Source organism: Ceratotherium simum, chromosome 34 (genome assembly GCF_057802395.1).
Source record: "Ceratotherium simum simum isolate JZ-2026a chromosome 34, ASM5780239v1, whole genome shotgun sequence".
NCBI lineage: Eukaryota > Metazoa > Chordata > Mammalia > Perissodactyla > Rhinocerotidae > Ceratotherium > Ceratotherium simum.
In genome coordinates this window covers 9,798,149-9,815,612 of record NC_141933.1, presented here as the reverse complement: position 1 = coordinate 9,815,612, position 17,464 = coordinate 9,798,149, and the positions used below count along the sequence as shown (strand labels likewise).

General features: G+C 36.8%; 1 protein-coding gene across 2 annotated transcripts in view; it reads left to right on the top strand.

Moving 5' to 3' along the window:
• The first annotated feature begins 640 nt into the window (after positions 1-640).
• Positions 641-17,464, top strand: part of LOC101405967 (organic anion transporter 7-like) — a 43,758-nt gene continuing 26,934 nt past the window's right edge. The window contains exons 1-2 of one of the 2 annotated variants that reach the window (XM_087423226.1): positions 641-1,081; positions 1,775-1,878. In XM_087423226.1, coding sequence (XP_087279352.1) covers positions 680-1,081; positions 1,775-1,878 — 506 coding nt within the window. In that variant the 5' untranslated portion in view covers positions 641-679. The remainder of the gene's footprint in view (positions 1,082-1,774; positions 1,879-17,464) is intronic. The other variant, XM_004437510.3, reaches the window with a different exon arrangement.

Here is a 17,464-nt window from a genome sequence, read left to right as displayed (position 1 = left end):
CCTCTATATAAGCTTACCACTGGTTTACCCTTCTGCCCTCTATCACTGCCCACTCTGCCCCCATTCCAAGTAACTTACTTTCAGTGTGAATTTGTGGCATGATTTGAACTGAAGCAGAATGTCACTTACCAAAATGAAAGGTATGCACCACATTTTATTTGCTTTAATTTAACTCGGGGTTGTGTTCCTTAACTCTTTTAATCAAAATTCAGTACTAAATAAGCAAAATTCTTCCTCTTCTTTGCCAAGGAAAATCAAAAAGCATTTCACTTTTGAGCCTCACCAATTAGATTTTCTGGGAAGAACTGCATACAATGTAGCCAGTTTATTTTGGATTGTTTCCTAAGATTCTGTAGTTCACAGTCCAATATTGACTTTGAAGCACTGCTGAGGACAAGGACAACTTTTACAGAGTACAGCTTTAACAGATTTAATTGTCAAATCCTGGAAGTACCTCAGCAAAATATTTCTCTCTGTAGCTAATGAGAACAACTACCGACCTGACCCTAAAAACTTGGGAGAAACAGCTTCCATGGCCCTGCTTTGGAGGTGAGAAAGGGCCAGTTGAAGAGAAAGTGTGGTCATCACACATTTAGTGTGAAAGGAAATATTTTCTCCCCTTGAACTTTTCTAGATACAGTCTTTTTGCCTCATCTTGGGGATCACCTGCTCAGCCTCAATGGCCTTTCAATACCTCCTGGATCAAGTTGGAGGCCTGGGGAGATACCAGATCCTTCAGATGATTTTCCTTTTTATCTCCAACCTCATAATATACCCTCATCTGCTATTGGAGAACTTCACCGCAGCCATCCCTGGTCACCGCTGCTGGGTCCACAACCTCGACAATGACACTGTCTCTTCTATTGGCACTGGGAACCTCAGCCACAATGCTTTCCTGAGACTCTCCATCCCACTGGATTCAAACCTAAGGCCAGAGAAGTGTCGTCGCTTCCTCCACCCCCAGTGGCAACTCCTTAACCTGAATGAGACCTTCTCTAACCTGAGTGAGTCAGACACAGAGCCTTGTGTGAATGGCTGGGTGTATGACCAAAGTTCCTTCTCCTCCACCATCGTATCTGAGGTAAGAGGCCCCATTTACCTCTTGTGAGTATACGATGTAGGTGTTTAGAGGCAGAACAAATAATGAAGATCCTTCAAGACTTTAGTCACTACACAGATGTTCCTTCTTCATTTTTTCAGCAAATATTAATTGCTTCTCTATTAAATGCTTCACATTTAAATAAATAATAATACTAATGAATTCAAAAATAGACATGAGCCCTTCTAGCATAGTGCTTTGATTCTTGGAAAGACCAAAATTTAAGCAAATAATTTATGTAATGTGTTAAAAATGTTATGGTAATTAGTAATGATTACTGTTTGGTTGCAAATTATAATTTTTTGAGAGATTGATGAAAACCTCCATGCTCGGACGGTATGTACCCCACAGCAGTCATATAAGAAGGTCTGTGATGAAATTCAGTCATGAAGAAATTTTAAAACTCAAATAATTGCACTCTATGGCCAATGTTAAGAACCAGTTAGCATGGAGTAAAACAGAGCATTAATAAAACCTACAATTTTAGAAGAGACTTCCAGAAAAGTTATATTTAAGCTGAGATCTGAATGAGAAGATTAGCTAATGTAGAAAGGGAATCTGGAAAGGAAGATAGCGGTCCAATATACTAAAATTTGCAAGTAATGTTAAGGTGTTTCCAATGAGGGGTTATAAGCTGCTGCGGAGCTCTCCTTTGCAAGTTTCCTTCTCTTCTAGTGGGACCTGGTATGCGAATTTCAGTCACTGATCTCAGTGTCTAAATTCTTATTCATGGCTGGAATGCTGGTGGGAAGCATCATTTATGGCCATTTATCAGACAGGTGAGTGTCTCTGGATCACAGCTACTCTTTACACCTGGGTATTTTCATGAGTCATTCTTTCATTAGGAAATAAATACTGCAAATTACACTCTTCTAGAGCCGCCTTGATCTCCATTGTTCTAGAAATGCAAATGGAGAATTAATACTGTACTGAATGCTATTTTTCCAACGTTGAGCTTGGTGTACAGGACTCAGTAATGGTATTTCCATCTAATCTGGAAGCACATCAGGACAGGAAGCAGAGAGGAGGTGCTATAACATGTGGATTAGAAACACAAGAAAGTGATACCTATGGGAATGGAGAGGGAAATGTTTTATGGAGTGAGATTCAGACTGTTTGAAGACAAATATGGATAGCTGTTTTGTTGGTCTCAGCCAGGGGTGCCATATACACTCCTTCCTGGACCCTGTGAGCTGAATGGTTGTGGCTTCCCAGAGAATGGTCATCATGGCCTAGTTGCCCTAGTGTGATGGGTAGATTTTCCTATAAAACCTGTAGAGTATAGAGCAATGCATCATTGTTAGTGTGTTGAAAAGTTATGCCAGTAACCTTAATTTTTGGTTTTGCAAAAACATCTTTTTAAAGGTAAGTTTTTCAATCATGTAAAATAATTAAGTTTTTCATGTGAGAAGTTTGGGGTATTCTGTGCCTGACAGTACCACTTCTTAAATAGACGTTCTCTGAAATCATTGCCAGCACCCAACCATGTCTCGCCTGAAGAAGGTGGAGCACATGATGTGCCCCTTACCATTCACCAGCATAATATTAACTGTTGTCTCAGCTGAGAAATGTGAACACTAAATATATCACAGTAAATGTAACATATAAAAGAGTTCAGAGTCAGAGTGTTCATTTTCAACAGTCCAGTAACATGGCCTCCTGTGACAGTGTCGTAAGAAATTATAGCTATATCAATTTATGGATCACATTGTAGTAAATGTGAGGGATGGAAGAGGCCTAGTAGCAGATTACACTGGAGAACTAGCTGAAATTGAGGTAGCGAGATAAACCAAGGATTTTCAACTTCATCAGACAGCTAAGAGGAAAAATTAAAGCATTATGTGTAAAAGAGGGGTGTGAACAAATTAATACTTTTTAAGTAACACTCTCAACTGTTCATAATATCCCAATATTGCAAACGATCTAGAAGTCTATCAATAAGAGAATAAGAGGCAGGATATTCACACAATTAATTGATATACAATAAGGGGAATGAAAAAACTATTCTGTGTGGTAACATGAATAAATACCAAAACCATGTAGTTGAGCAGAACAAGCAAAATACAAATCATTACATACTAGACAATTACACTTAGGTAGAGTCAAAAACAGGCAAGCTATGCTATGTTGTTAGAAGTCAGAAAATTGGTTCTCTTTAGAATTTTATTGAGATTGCCTTGAATCTACAGAGCAGTTTGGGTTATATTGCCATTTTTAAAATACTGAATTTTGTGATGTATGAACATTATGGAGCTCTTTGTTAATTTAGATTTTTAAAAATTTCCTTTTTACATGTTTATAGTTTGTGGGAACAGTCATGCATTTTTTCCCATTAAATTTACTTCTATTTAACTTGGTTTTTGAGGCTGTTAAGGTTTTTTTTGTAACATTAATTTCTAACTATTCATTGCTCATATGTACAAATACAATTGATTTTTATATATTGATCTTACCGACTGCCATCCTGATAAATTTATTTATTACTTCTAGTATATTCATTGTGAGTTCTTTAAAGCTTTCTACTACATTATCTTTTCATCTGCCAGTAATGATAGTTTTACTTATTATTTTCCTATCTTTTGCCTTTTACTCTTTTTCTGTCAATAGCTAAAACATTCAGTATCATGCTTAATTAAAGTGGCGAGAGATGATAATCTTGCCTTGTTCTGACCTTAGGTAGAATGCACTGACCCTTTCACTCTTGGGTATAATATGAGCTATAGGCTTATGGTAGGTACCTGTAATGAGTTTTAAGAAGTTTTCTTCTATTTCTGGTTTTCTGAGTATTTTATTTGGAAAGATATTGACATACAATAAGTACTATTGGAGACATACTATAGACCATCTAAGACCTGAAGGATAAGCTTGGTTGAGACTCTTTGGGAAATTAAGACATTCAAAAGCTGTCATACATAAGGTGGAATTTAGAAATCCATACAAGAGGCCAGGCAATGCATGTGCTCAGAAAAGAAATGAGAACATCTAAAGCTTTTACTTCAGGTTGATACATACCCTAGCACAAGCCTAGCTAAGTCTTTAAGGAGTGTCCTAAAACAGATGCAATCTGCAAACATTGGGAGACCTCCAGACACTCAAGGAAATCTCTGTCAAAACTTAGCTGAACATGAGCTAATAGTTTTCCAAAATAGTTTGGAAAGGTCTCAAAATATAGACTACTTAACTCTTCAACAATTAAAAAAAGAATGAGAAATCACTGCAGAAGAGGGGAAATCTGATTTCCAGAGTTACCATATATAGTAGTCAAATGTCCAATTTTCAAAAAAATATCAAAAGGCAGGCAAATAAACAGGGAACATGACCCTTTAAAAGGGGGAAAAAACCTGACAGAACTGTTTGTGAGTAAGCCCAGAAGTCAGACATCCAGACAAAGACTTTAAAACAACTGTCCTAAATATCTTCAAAAAGCTGAAGTAAAGCATGGAAAATGAACTAAAATAACTCAGGAAAATATTTCATGAAGAAAATGAGAATATCCACAAAGTCATAGAAATTATAAAAATGGAACCAAATAGAATTTTTGGTGGTTAAAAATATTACTGAATTGAAGTTTGCTCTAGAGGGATTCAACAGCAGATTTGAGCAGGCAGAAAAAATAGTGAACATGAAGATAGGACAGTTGAAATAATTAAGTCTGTTGAACAGAAGGAAAAATGAAGGAGGAAAGTGAACATAGCCTAAGGGACTTAGGAAACACCAGCAAGCAACAAACATACTAATTATAGGAGTCTCAGAAAGAGAAGATAGAGAGAAAGGGGCAGAGAATTTATGTGAGAAATAAGAAAAATTCCCAAATTTGATGAAAGATAACAATGTACAAATCCAAAGCCTCAATGAAATCTAAGTAGGATTAACTCAAAGAGACTCACACTGGGACATATTATAATCAAAATGTCAAAAACAAAAGACAAAGAGAGAATCTTGAAAGCAGTAAGAGAGAAGCAACATGTCACAATCAAGGGATCTTCAATGAGGTCATTTGTTGATTTTTCATTAGGCACTTTGGAGGCCAGAAGGCAGTGGAATGATATATTTAAACTACTGAAAGTAAAAAACTGTCAAACAAGAGTTCTATATCTGGCAAAAGTATTTAAAAATGAGTTAAAAATGAAGACATTTACAGATAAACAAAAGCTGATAGAGTTCAATACCATTAGACCTATCCTACAAGAAATGGTAAAAGAGGTCCTTCGGTTTGAAATTAAAGAATGCTAGACAGTAAGAAATAGAGATGAAGAAGAAAGGTCTCTGATAAAGGTAAATACATAGGCAAATATAAAAACAAGTATTATTGTAATTTTGGTATATTAATTTACTTTTTATTTTCTAAAGGATTTAAAACACAAATGCATTAAAAATAATTTTAAATATATTTTTAAGTGTATAAAGATGTAATTTGTGATATCAATGTCATAAACAGGGGGACCATATAGTGGTATAGATGTAGAGACTCTCATACAGTTGAAGTTAAGTTGGTATCAATTCAAACTAGATTGCTATAACTTTAGGATGTTATATGGTAACCACAGAGAAAATACACAAAAAGAAATGATAAGGGAAACAAAACATGTCACTACAAAAAAATCAACTAAATAAAAATAGGTCAGTAATAGAGGTAATGAGAAACAAAAAAGCTTTCGGAGATATAGAAAACAAATAGAAAAATGGCAGAAGTAAGTCCTTCCTTATTAGTAATTACCTTAAATGTAAATGGATTACAATCTCCAGTCAAAAGGCAAAGACTGGCAGAATAGGTGAAAAAATAGGAGCCAACTATATGCTGTCTACAAGAGAGATTCATTTTGAACATAAAGACACAAGGAAATTGAAAATGAAAGGATAGGAAAAGATATTTCATGTAAATAGCCACCAAAAGAAAACTTTGTTGGCTAGATCTAATATTAGACAGAATAGACTTTAACTCAACAACTGTTATAACAGACAAAGAAGGAATTCATATATTGACTTTAACAAAGTCAATTCAACAAGAATACATAACAATGATAAACATAGATGTATGAAATAACAGAGCCCAAAACATACGAGGTAAACACTGACAGAGTTGAAGGGAGAAATGGAAAGTTCTGTAATAACAGTTAAAATAATTCAATAAACCATTTTCAATAATGCACAGAAGTATTAGATCAGAGATCATTGAGAAATAGAAGACTTTAAGACCAATACCCAGCTAGACCTAACACACACATATAGAACCCAACAGCAGAATATACTAAATCCTTATGTGCACATGGAATATTCTCTGGAATAAACCACATATAGGACACAAACAAGTCTCAAGTGAAATTAGACAGGCACAAAAAGACAAACATTGTATGATTCCATTTATATGATTCCACAAATTCATGGAGAAATAAAGTAGATTATTGATGACCAGAGGCTAGAGGGAAAGGAGAAGAGTTGTTGCCTTATTGAGCACAGAATTTCTGTTGAGGGTGATGGAAAAGTTTTGGCAGTAGATAGTAATGATGGTTGCACAACATTGTGAATGTAATTTATGTCCCTGGTTTGTATGCTTAAACACGATTAAAATGGAAATTTTTTTTAACATATATTTAACTATAATAAAAAAGAAACAAACATTAATGTAAAAAGGAAAACAAATATGAACATTAATAGACACTGTATGTTGCTCACAACACATAAAATAATAATTATCTGGTCTTTACAGGAAATATTTGCTGACTCCTTGTGTAATAGTACTCTGAGGCTCTGTGATGATTATTTTGAAGCATTGTTTCTCTCTGTTCTTCACCTGCTATAACTTCTATTACTCTATCTTCAAGTTCACATAGTCTCTCTCGTGTCCACATGGCTGTTAAGTCTATACAGTGAATTTTTATATCAGAAACTATACTTCTTGAGTTCAACAATTTCAATTATTTTGGTTTGTTTGTGTCAATTTCTCTGCTGAGAGTGCCTATTTCTCAGCTGTGAGTTTCATTCATTATTAAGTCATATTTTCTTACACCTTTGAGGATACTTATCACCTTAACATATTTCTTGGTTAATTCAAAATCTGTTGCATCTCCAGAAAAGAGTTCAATGACTTCCTTTCTCTTGAGACTGAGTTTCATTTTCTTGTGTCTTAATGTGTCAGGAAATTTTGAATTGTATCATTATTATTATAAATATTAAGTTGTAGAGATTTTGGATTCCATTATTATTCATCAGTAAAACTGATTCTTTCATTTTAGTGAGTAATTTTCACGTCTGGGGTTGAAATGCCAACTCTTTCCTGTGGAACTGGCCTCAGTTCGGATCTCTATCTTTAGCAGACCTACTTGGAGCTTATTCTGCATATATATGTTTCAGGGGTCAGTCAGGGATGTGTGGTAGAGATCCCCTCTGCCACTTTTCTTTGCTGGAACCCTCCACTCTTTTCAGTTTTCCCAGTCTCCCACGGTCTGTGAACTGGTTCTCCAGACCACAAGAGGGTAGCTTTTGCATATGCACCCCAATCACTGTACTTACTGTGTGGATTGCACCTTACTCCAGGTTATAGCTATGGAAATGGAATCTTCCTTACATTGCTTTCCATCTGCTCTCTTCTCAGGGAGCATACACTCCCCACCACAATCTACCTGCTTCTGTTCACTCTCCAATACTCCAACATTCTCTTTTGGTAGTTTCTTTGTGTATTGTGCACAGGCTTTATACTTCTTTTCTGATGGAGTGGAGGGCAGGCTGTAGAGTTAAAGTCCTTAATTCCTGGAACCTGAAATGCACCCATCAAAGGCTCATAAGGGAAGTATTATGATAGAATCTTTTAATCCTCATTATTAGTGCTTCATTGATAATTAACTAGTGGAGCAAAAGTGGTGGTAGGGCATCATTTAAGAGACTATCAAATAATTCTTAGGAAAAATGATGGGAATTTTAATTAGGAAGGTGTCCATAGAAATGGTAACAAGTAGCTGGATTGGGAAAGCTATCTGTAGAAATGTACAATAAGATTTCCTGATGGTTTCAAATTTTTAAGAAGGAGGGTATGATATGGCAAATGGAGGATGAAAGATGATATCTATATCTTCAGCCTGAGCAAATAGATGAATGCTGATACCATTAAATAAGATGAGAGAAGACAGGAAAAAGATCCCATATGGAGGATAAAGTCAAGACTTCTGTTTTGGACATAGTAAATTAGAAGTGCCTATTTGTCACTCAGAAGGAGATGCCAAGTTGGGGAAAACAGGACTAAGAATATTGGCCTGCTTGAAAACAACCCACCCCAAATATAACTGCTACCCAGGCTGATATTCAGCTAGTAAATACTCAAGCAACCATCCACCAATGAGCCATCCTTGAAAGGGGAAATATATAGCCCAGCAGGCATACTCTATGTGACCAGTTCATTGTCAAGGCCAAAGCCTATTATTAATGGTCAGTTCCCCTCATGTATTGGTTGTTAAACATTTGGAATATCCCTTCTGCCCACTAGAACATCCCTTTCAGCCAAAATTCAAAAATATGCAGTTTCATACTTATCCCTGGAGACCTCATTCCTTAAAAATGCTAAATACATAAGTGTTTAGATGTAAATAAAGCAAGTAAAAATGTCATGGTATGAATCTCTAAAACAAGCCAGACCACACTTTTGCTCCACTTCAGGGAAAGGAGCCACACTGGCACCCTTGTAGAAACAAGCTATAAAAACTCTTGGTAAGCATGACACAGAGTACAGACATGGGCTGTTACGCAAACAACTACCTTAATGATCACAGTCTTGTGCTGATTGAACACTAGTAAGCTTAGACAAACCTACTCCACATAATTTCCTAGAATCCCTTCCCTTTGCATATTCAATGGAATAGCCCAACTTCCTTTGTTCCTTGATTTACCAGTCATCGCACCTGCTTGGACAGTCTAGGCTTAATTACTAATAACATTCATTTTTGGTCTCAAACGTATCCTATTGAGGATAAAAATTTTATGGTCACTCTACTTATTAATGACTGAAAAGAAGAGAGGACTTCTACATCTCAGAATTTTGGGAAAGACGATCACTGCTAATGCATTCAAGACCTTTGATAATGATGAAAAATGTATTATGAACTCTGATATAGGACACCGACTTTGAGAACATACAAAATTTCATCAGATTCTTTTATGCCTAGGCTCTTTCAGGATCGTAGAAGCATTAAATAATTTGGGTAACGAAGAGGAAGTGATGAGCCACGCTCACTGTAACAGAGTATAAACTGTTTATTGGTGGCTCTTTGCATGATGTCAGGAACAAAAAGCCTTCCCTATTCCTACTGCATATTAAAAAGTGTCTCAAGATATCAGTTCTTCCCAATTTGATCTATAGATTCAATTCAATCAAAATCAAAATCTCAGCAAATTACTTTGTGGATATTGACAACTAATTCTAAAGTTAATAGGGAGAGGCAAAACACCCAGAACTGCCAAAGCACTGTTAAAGAGGAAGAACAAATTTGGAGGACTGACACTACCTGACTTCAAGACTTACTACAAAGCTACAGTAATTAAGACAGTGTGGTATTAATTAAAGAAAAGAATCATTAAATGGAACAGCATTGAGAGCCCAGTAATAGGCCCACATAAATATAGTCAACTGATCTTTGACAAAGGAAAATAGGCAATACGATGGAGGAAAGATAGTCTTTTCAACAAATGGTGCTGAAACAACTAGATGTACACGCACAAAAAAGTGAATTTAGATGGAGACTGTACACCTTTCACAGAAATTAATTCAAAATGGATCACAGACCTAAATGTAAAACACAACACTATAAAACTCCAGGATGATAACAGGAGAAAATCTACATAACCTTGGGTTTGGTGATGACTTCTTAGATACAAGACCAAAGGTATAATCCATGAAAGAAAAACTTATAAGCTGGGCTTAATTAAAATGTTCTGATCTACAAAAGACATTGTCAAGAGAATGAAGAGACAAACCACAGACTGGGAGAAAATATTTGCAGAAAACATATCTGATAAAGAATTTTTAGCTAAAAAATACAAAGAACTCTTAAAACTAATAATAAGAAAACAAAACAAAAAACCTGAATAAAAAGTAGACCAAAGACCTTAACAGACACCTCATCAGATAAGATATACAGATGGTAATTAAGCATATGAAAAGATGCTCCACATCATATGTCATCACAGAAATGCAAATTAAAACAACAATGAGATACCACTACTTACCACTACCTACATTAGAAAGCCCAAAATCCAAGACAATGACAACACCAAATGCTGGTAGGATGTGGAGCACAAGAATTCTCATTCATCGCTTGAAGGAATACAACATAATACAGCCTATTTGGAAGACAATTCTGGTGGTTTCTTACAAAACTAAACCTATTCATACCATATGATCCATCAAGTATGATCCTTGGTATTTACCCAAAGGAGTTTAAAAGTTATATCCACACAGGAGTGACGTCAGCATCATGGCGGAGTGAGCTTTCCCATGAATTCTTCCCCCACAAGATACAACAAAAGCAACAGCCACAGACCAACAACGGAATCCCAGACAGTGAAAACCTAGAGCGGAGGGATCCACACTGCCGCACATCTGAGAGCGGAACGTGCTGGGCCCCCGGAGGAAGTGGGGAGAGGTAAGGAGAACTCCGCTCCCTCCCCATCAGATCAGCGATCCCAGTCCGCGAGGCTCCCAGAGAGGGGGGAGGGGCGGCCATCGGCGGGAAAACTGTAGCTCTTCGGGCTCTCTCAGCCAGTGGGAAACTCCCGCACAGAGGACTCAGAGGAGCCACAGGGCTACCATCAACATCTGAGCACCCCAGAGAGCGGATAAAGAGGGGCAAATGAGAAGCCTCCCACATCAGGGACCCAGAGGGCAAAAGAGAGAGCTCCCCGCTCCCCGCAACCCGGAGTCTGCAGCTCGACCAGACCTAGCGATCCGAGGCAGACCTGAACAAACTGGACTGGACCCGTGGATCGCAGCGGGGAAAAAAACAAAAAAACAAAACTGCGGATCGCAGCAGAAAAACTGGGGCAGAGCGCGGGGGGCTTAGACTACACAGCCCTTTACCACCAGACAGTGGCGGCAGGTGGAAATTGCAACCAGAGACTTCCAGGATGAGGAAAAACAAAACCAACACAGGAACCACAATGCAAAAATATATGAAATCACCAGACCAGAAACAAAATGACAAGCACCCAGAAATCAACCCCGAAGACACAGAAATCCATAAACTAAATGACAGAGATTTCAAAATAGCTATCATAAAAACACTCAACGAAATACGAGACAACACAGACAAACAATTCAATGAGATTAGGAGTTTCTTCACAAAAGAGATTGAAATCATAAAGAAAAACCAATCAGTGCTGATGGAGATGAAGAACACAATGGAGGAGATAAAGGAGAATCTGGAATCTTTAAAGAACAGAGCTGACAATATGGAGGAAAGAATTAGTACTTTAGAGGATAGGAATACAGATATACTCCAGATGGAAGAAGAGAGAGAACTAAGACTAAAAAGAAATGAAGAAAGACTCCGAGAAATATCTGACTCTATTAGAAAATGTAACATAAGAATTATAGGTATTCCTGAGGGAGAGGAGAGGGAAAGAGGAACAGAGAGCCTATTCAAGGAAATAATAGCTGAAAATTTCCCAAATCTGGGAAAGGAGCAGGAAATACCAGTAAGCGAAGCCAACAGGACACCTATATATATTAACAGACAAAGGCCTTCACCACGACACCTAGTGGTAAGGCTAGCCAGGGTCAACGACAAAGAAACAATATTAAGGGCAGCTAGCCAAAAACAAAAATAACATTACAAAGGAACTCCCATCAGGCTCTCAGCAGATTTCTCAACAGAAACTTTTCAGGCTAGAAGAGACTGGAATGATATATTCAAAATACTGAAAGACAAAAACTTTCAGCCAAGAATACTCTATCCAGCAAAAATATCCTTCAAATATGATGGAGAAATAGTAACTCTCCCAGATAAACAAAAGCTAAGGGAGTTCATGGCCACGAGACCCCCACTACAAGAAATACTCAAGAAGGCCCTCAGGCCTGAAAAAAGAAGAGAAAGGGAACACAAAGCTTGGAGGAAGGAGAAAAGTAGGTAGACAAAATCAGAGAAATAGTAGATCTTTACCGGAATAGGTTAGCAACCACTTAAATACTAAACTCAAAGATCAAAGGAAGAAATTCACCAAAAATAAATTTAACCTCATCACTGTAAACACACAGCCACAACACAAGATAGAATAAGGTATAACAAGAGCAACTTAGAAGGGGAAGAGGAAAGTGACTGAATTGACTTAGTATAAGGGAATAGGAGGCCATCAGATAATGGACTATCTCATACACAAGATTTTTTGCCCAAACCTCAAGGTAACCACTAAACAAATAATCAAAGCAAAACCACATATGATAAACAAAGAGAAAACTAGAAGAATCATAAGACAGAACAACCAAACTGAATTGGCAGTCCAAAACAAATGGGACAAGAAACAAAGGAAATGCAAAAGAACCAGAAAATAAGTGACAAAACAGCAACATTAAGCCCTCATATTTCAATAATTACCCTAAATGTAAATGGATTGAACTCTCCAATCAAAAGATACACAGTGGCAGGATGGATTAAAAAGCAACACCCAACAATATGCTGCCTTAGGAAACACATCTTAGCACTAAAGACAAGCACAGGCTCAGAGTGAAAGGATGGAAGACAACACTCCAAGCTAATGGCAAACAAAAGAAAGCAGGTGTTGCCATACTCATATCAGACAAAGTAGACTTCAAGATAAAACAGGTTAAGAAAGACAAAGAAGGGAAATATATAATGATAAAAGGGACACTCCATCAAGAAGACATATCACTTATAAATATATATGCACCCAACATAGGAGCACCAATGTACCTAAAGCAACTGTTAACAAACCTAAAAGGAGAAATCAACAACAACACAATAATAGTAGGGGATCTTAACACCCCACTTACAGCAATGGATAGATCATCCAGACAAAAAGTTAATAAAGAAATATTAGACTTCAATGAAAAACTGGACAAGATGGACCTAGTAGACATATACAGAGCACTCCACCCAAAAACAGCTGACTACACATTCTTCTCAAGCGCGCATGGAACATTCTCTAGGATAGACCATATGTTGGGAAACAAAGCAAGCCTCAATAAATTTAAGCAGATTGAAATCATAACAAGCATCTTTTCAGACCATAAGGCTATGAAACTGGAAATGAACCAGGAAAAAAAAAACTGGGAAAGTGACAAAAATGTGGAGATTAAACAACATGCTACTGAACAACCAATGGATCATTGATGAAATTAAAGGAGAAATCAAAAACTATCTGGAAACAAACGAAAATGATAACATGCCATATCAAACCATATGGGATGCAGCAAAAGCGGTCCTGAGAGGGAAACTCATAGCGATACAAGCCCACCTTAACAAACAAGAAAAAGCCCTAATAGGCAACCTTAAATTACACCTAACAGAACTAGAAAAAGAAGAACAAACAAAGCCCAAAGCCAGCAGAAGGAGAGAAATAATAAAAATCAGAGCAGAAATAAATGATATTGAGACCAAAAACAGTAGAAAGGATTAATGAAACAAAGAGTTGGTTCTTCGAGAAGATAAACAAAATAGACAAACCCTTAGCCAGGCTTACTAAGAAAAAAAGAGAAAAGGCTCAAGTAAATAAAATTAGAAATGAAAGAGGAGAAATTACAACAGATACCATGGAAATACAGAGGATTATAAGAGAATACTATGAGAAATTATATGCCAACAAATTGGACAATCTAGAAGAAATGGATAAATTCTTAGACTTATACAACCTCCCAAAATTGAACCAAGAAGAAATGGAGAATCTGAATAGACCAATAACAAGTAAAGAGATTGAAATATTAATCAAAAACCTCCCAAAAAATAAAAGTCCAGGACCAGATGGCTTCTCCAGTGAATTTTACCAAACATTCAAAGAAGATTTAATACCCATCCTCCTCAAACTATTCCAAAAAATAGAGGAAGATGGAACACTTCCTGAATCATTCTATGAGGCCAACATCACCCTGATACCAAAACCAGACAAAGACAATACAAAGAAAGAAAATTACAGGCCAATATCGCTGATGAACATTGATGCAAAAATCCTCAACAAAATATTGGCAAACCGAATACAACAATATATTAAAAGATCATACACCATGATCAAGTGGGATTTATACCAGAGACGAGGGATGGTTCAACATCCGCAAATCAATCAACGTGATACATCACATCAACAAAACAAAGAATAAACTACATGATCGTCTCAATAGACGCAGAGAAGGCATTTGACAAGATACAACATCCATTTATGATAAAAACTCTCAATAAAATGGGAATAGAAGGAAAGTACCTCAACATAATAAAGGCCATATATGACAAACCCACAGCTAACATCATACTCAATGGGGAAAGACTGAAAGCCATTCCTCTGAGAACAGGAACGAGGCAGGGCTGCCCACTCTCACCACTCCTGTTCAACCTAGTACTGGAGGTTCTGGCCAGAGCAATTAGGCAAGAAAAAGGAATAAAAGGAATCCAAATAGGTAAAGAAGAAGTGAAACTCTCACTATTTGCAGATGACATGATTGTATATATAGAAAACCCTAAAGAATCTGTTGGAAAAGTGTTAGAAACAATCAACAACTACAGCAAAGTTGCAGGGTACAAAATCAATCTACAAAAATCAGTTGCATTTCTATATGCTAATAATGAACTAACAGAAAGAGAGCTCAAAAAGATAATACCATTTACAATTGCATCAAAAAGAATAAAATACCTAGGAATAAATCTTACCAAGGAGGTGAAGGACCTATACAATGAGAACTACAAGACATTATTGAGGGAAATCCACGATGACATAAAGAAATGGAAAGATATCCCATGCACGTGGATTGGAAGAATAAACATAGTTAAAATGTCTATATTACCTAAAGCAATCTACAGATTCAATGCAATCCCAATCAGAATCCCAATGACATTCTTCACAGAAATAGAAAAAAGAATACTAAAATTTATATGGGGCAACAAAAGACCCCGAATAGCTAAAGAAATCCTAAAGAAAAGAACAAAGCAGGAGGCATCACAATTCCTGACTTCAAAACATACTACAAAGCAATAGTAATCAAAACAGCATGGTACTGGTACAAAAACAGACACACAGATCAATGGAACAGAATTGAAAGCCCAGAAATAAAACCACACATATACGGACAGCTAATTTTCGACAAAGGTGCTAAGAACATGCAATGGAGAAAGGAAAGTCTCTTCAATAAATGGTGTTGGGAAAACTGGACAGCCACATGCAAAAGAATGAAAGTGGACCATGTGCTATCGCCATTCACAAAAATTAACTCAAAATGGATCAAAGACCTGAAGGTGAGACCTGAAACTATAAAACTCATAGAAGAAAATATAGGCAACACACTATTTGACATTGGTTTTAAAGGAATCTTTTCGGATGACATGCCTACCCAGACTAGGGAAACTAAAGAAAAAATAAACAAGTGGGACTTTATCAGATTAAAGAGCTTTTATAAGACAAATGAAACCAGAATCAAGATGAACAAACAACCAACCAGCTGGGAGAGAATATTTGCAAAACATACATCTGACAAGGGGTTGATCTCCATAATACATAAAGAACTCACACAATTGAACAACAAAAAAACAAACAATCCGATCAAAAAATGGGCAGAGGAAATGAACAGACACTTCTCCAAGGAAGATATACAGATGGCCAATAGGCACATGAAAAGATGCTCAACATCACTAATCATCAGGGAAATGCAAATCAAAACAACACTAAGATACCACCTCACGCCCGTTAGAATGGCTATAATCACCAAGACAAAAAACAACAAATGTTGGAGAGGATGTGGAGAAACAGGAACCCTCATACACAGCTGGTGGGAATGCAAATTGGTGCAGCCTCTATGGAAAACGGTATGGAGATTCCTCAAAGAATTAAAAATAGAGATGCCCTATGATCCAGCCATCCCACTACTGGGAATCTATCCAACTCACCTGAAATCAACAATCCAAAGAGGTTTATGCACCCCTATGTTCATTGCAGCATTATTCACCATAGCCAAAAAGTGGAAGCAACCTAAGTGTCCCTCGACTGATGATTGGATTAAGAAAATGTGGTATATATATACAATGGAATACTACTCAGCCATAAAAAAAGACAAAATCGTCCCATTTGCAACAACATGGATGGGCCTGGAGCATATTATGTTAAGTGAAATAAGCCAGAAAGAGAAAGACAAACACTGTATGATCTCACTCATATGTGGAATATAAACCAACACATGGACAGAGAAAACTGGACTGTGGTTACCCGGGCAGTGGGGGTGGGGAGTGGGCACAAGGGGTGAAGGGAGTCATATATGGGGTGATGGACAAACAAAAATGTACAACCCAAAATTTCACAATGTTAGAAACCAGTAAAACATCAATAAAAAAAAAAGTTATATCCACACAAAAATATGCAGTGGATATTTATAGAAGCTTTATTTATAATTGACAAAACTTGGAAGCAACCAAGATGTCCTTCAGTAGGTGAATGGATAAATGAACTGTGGTACATCAGACAATGGAATATTACTCAGTGCTAAAAAGAAATGAGCCATCAAGCCATGAGAAGACATGGAGGAAATTTAAATGCATGTTACTAAGTGAAAGAAACCAATCAGAAAAGGCCACATACTATCTGATTCCGACTATATGACATTCTGGAAAAGGCAAAACTTAACGAGACAGTAAAAAGATCAGTGGATGCCAGGGGTGCTGGTGGAGGGTAGGAAGAATAAATAGGCAAGCATGGAGGATTTTTATGGCAGGGAAAATACTTTGTATTATACTATAACGGTGGATACATGTCATTATACATTTGTTCAAACCATAGAATGTACCACACCAAGACTAAACTCTCACGTAAACTATGAACTTTGGATTATTATGATGTATTAGCGTAGGTTCATCAGTTTTAATAAATGGACCACTCTGGTGGCGGATGTGATAATGGGGGAGGCTACACATGGGGGAGAAGGAGGTGCATGGGAATCTTTGTATCTTCTGCTCAATTTTTCTGTGAACCTAAAACTGCTCTTAAAAATAATGTCTATTTTTAAAAAGGACTCTGAAAGCTATCCTAAAATGCAAATATATATTTTACTTTTTTAACCTTTTGTTATTTTCTGACCAAAAAAATGTGCCATGTAAAAATTAGACTATAGATAAAAATTAAAAACACATTTTAAAGTTGTCCTTAATTCACATTCTCTAAGACAAGTGACCTAGA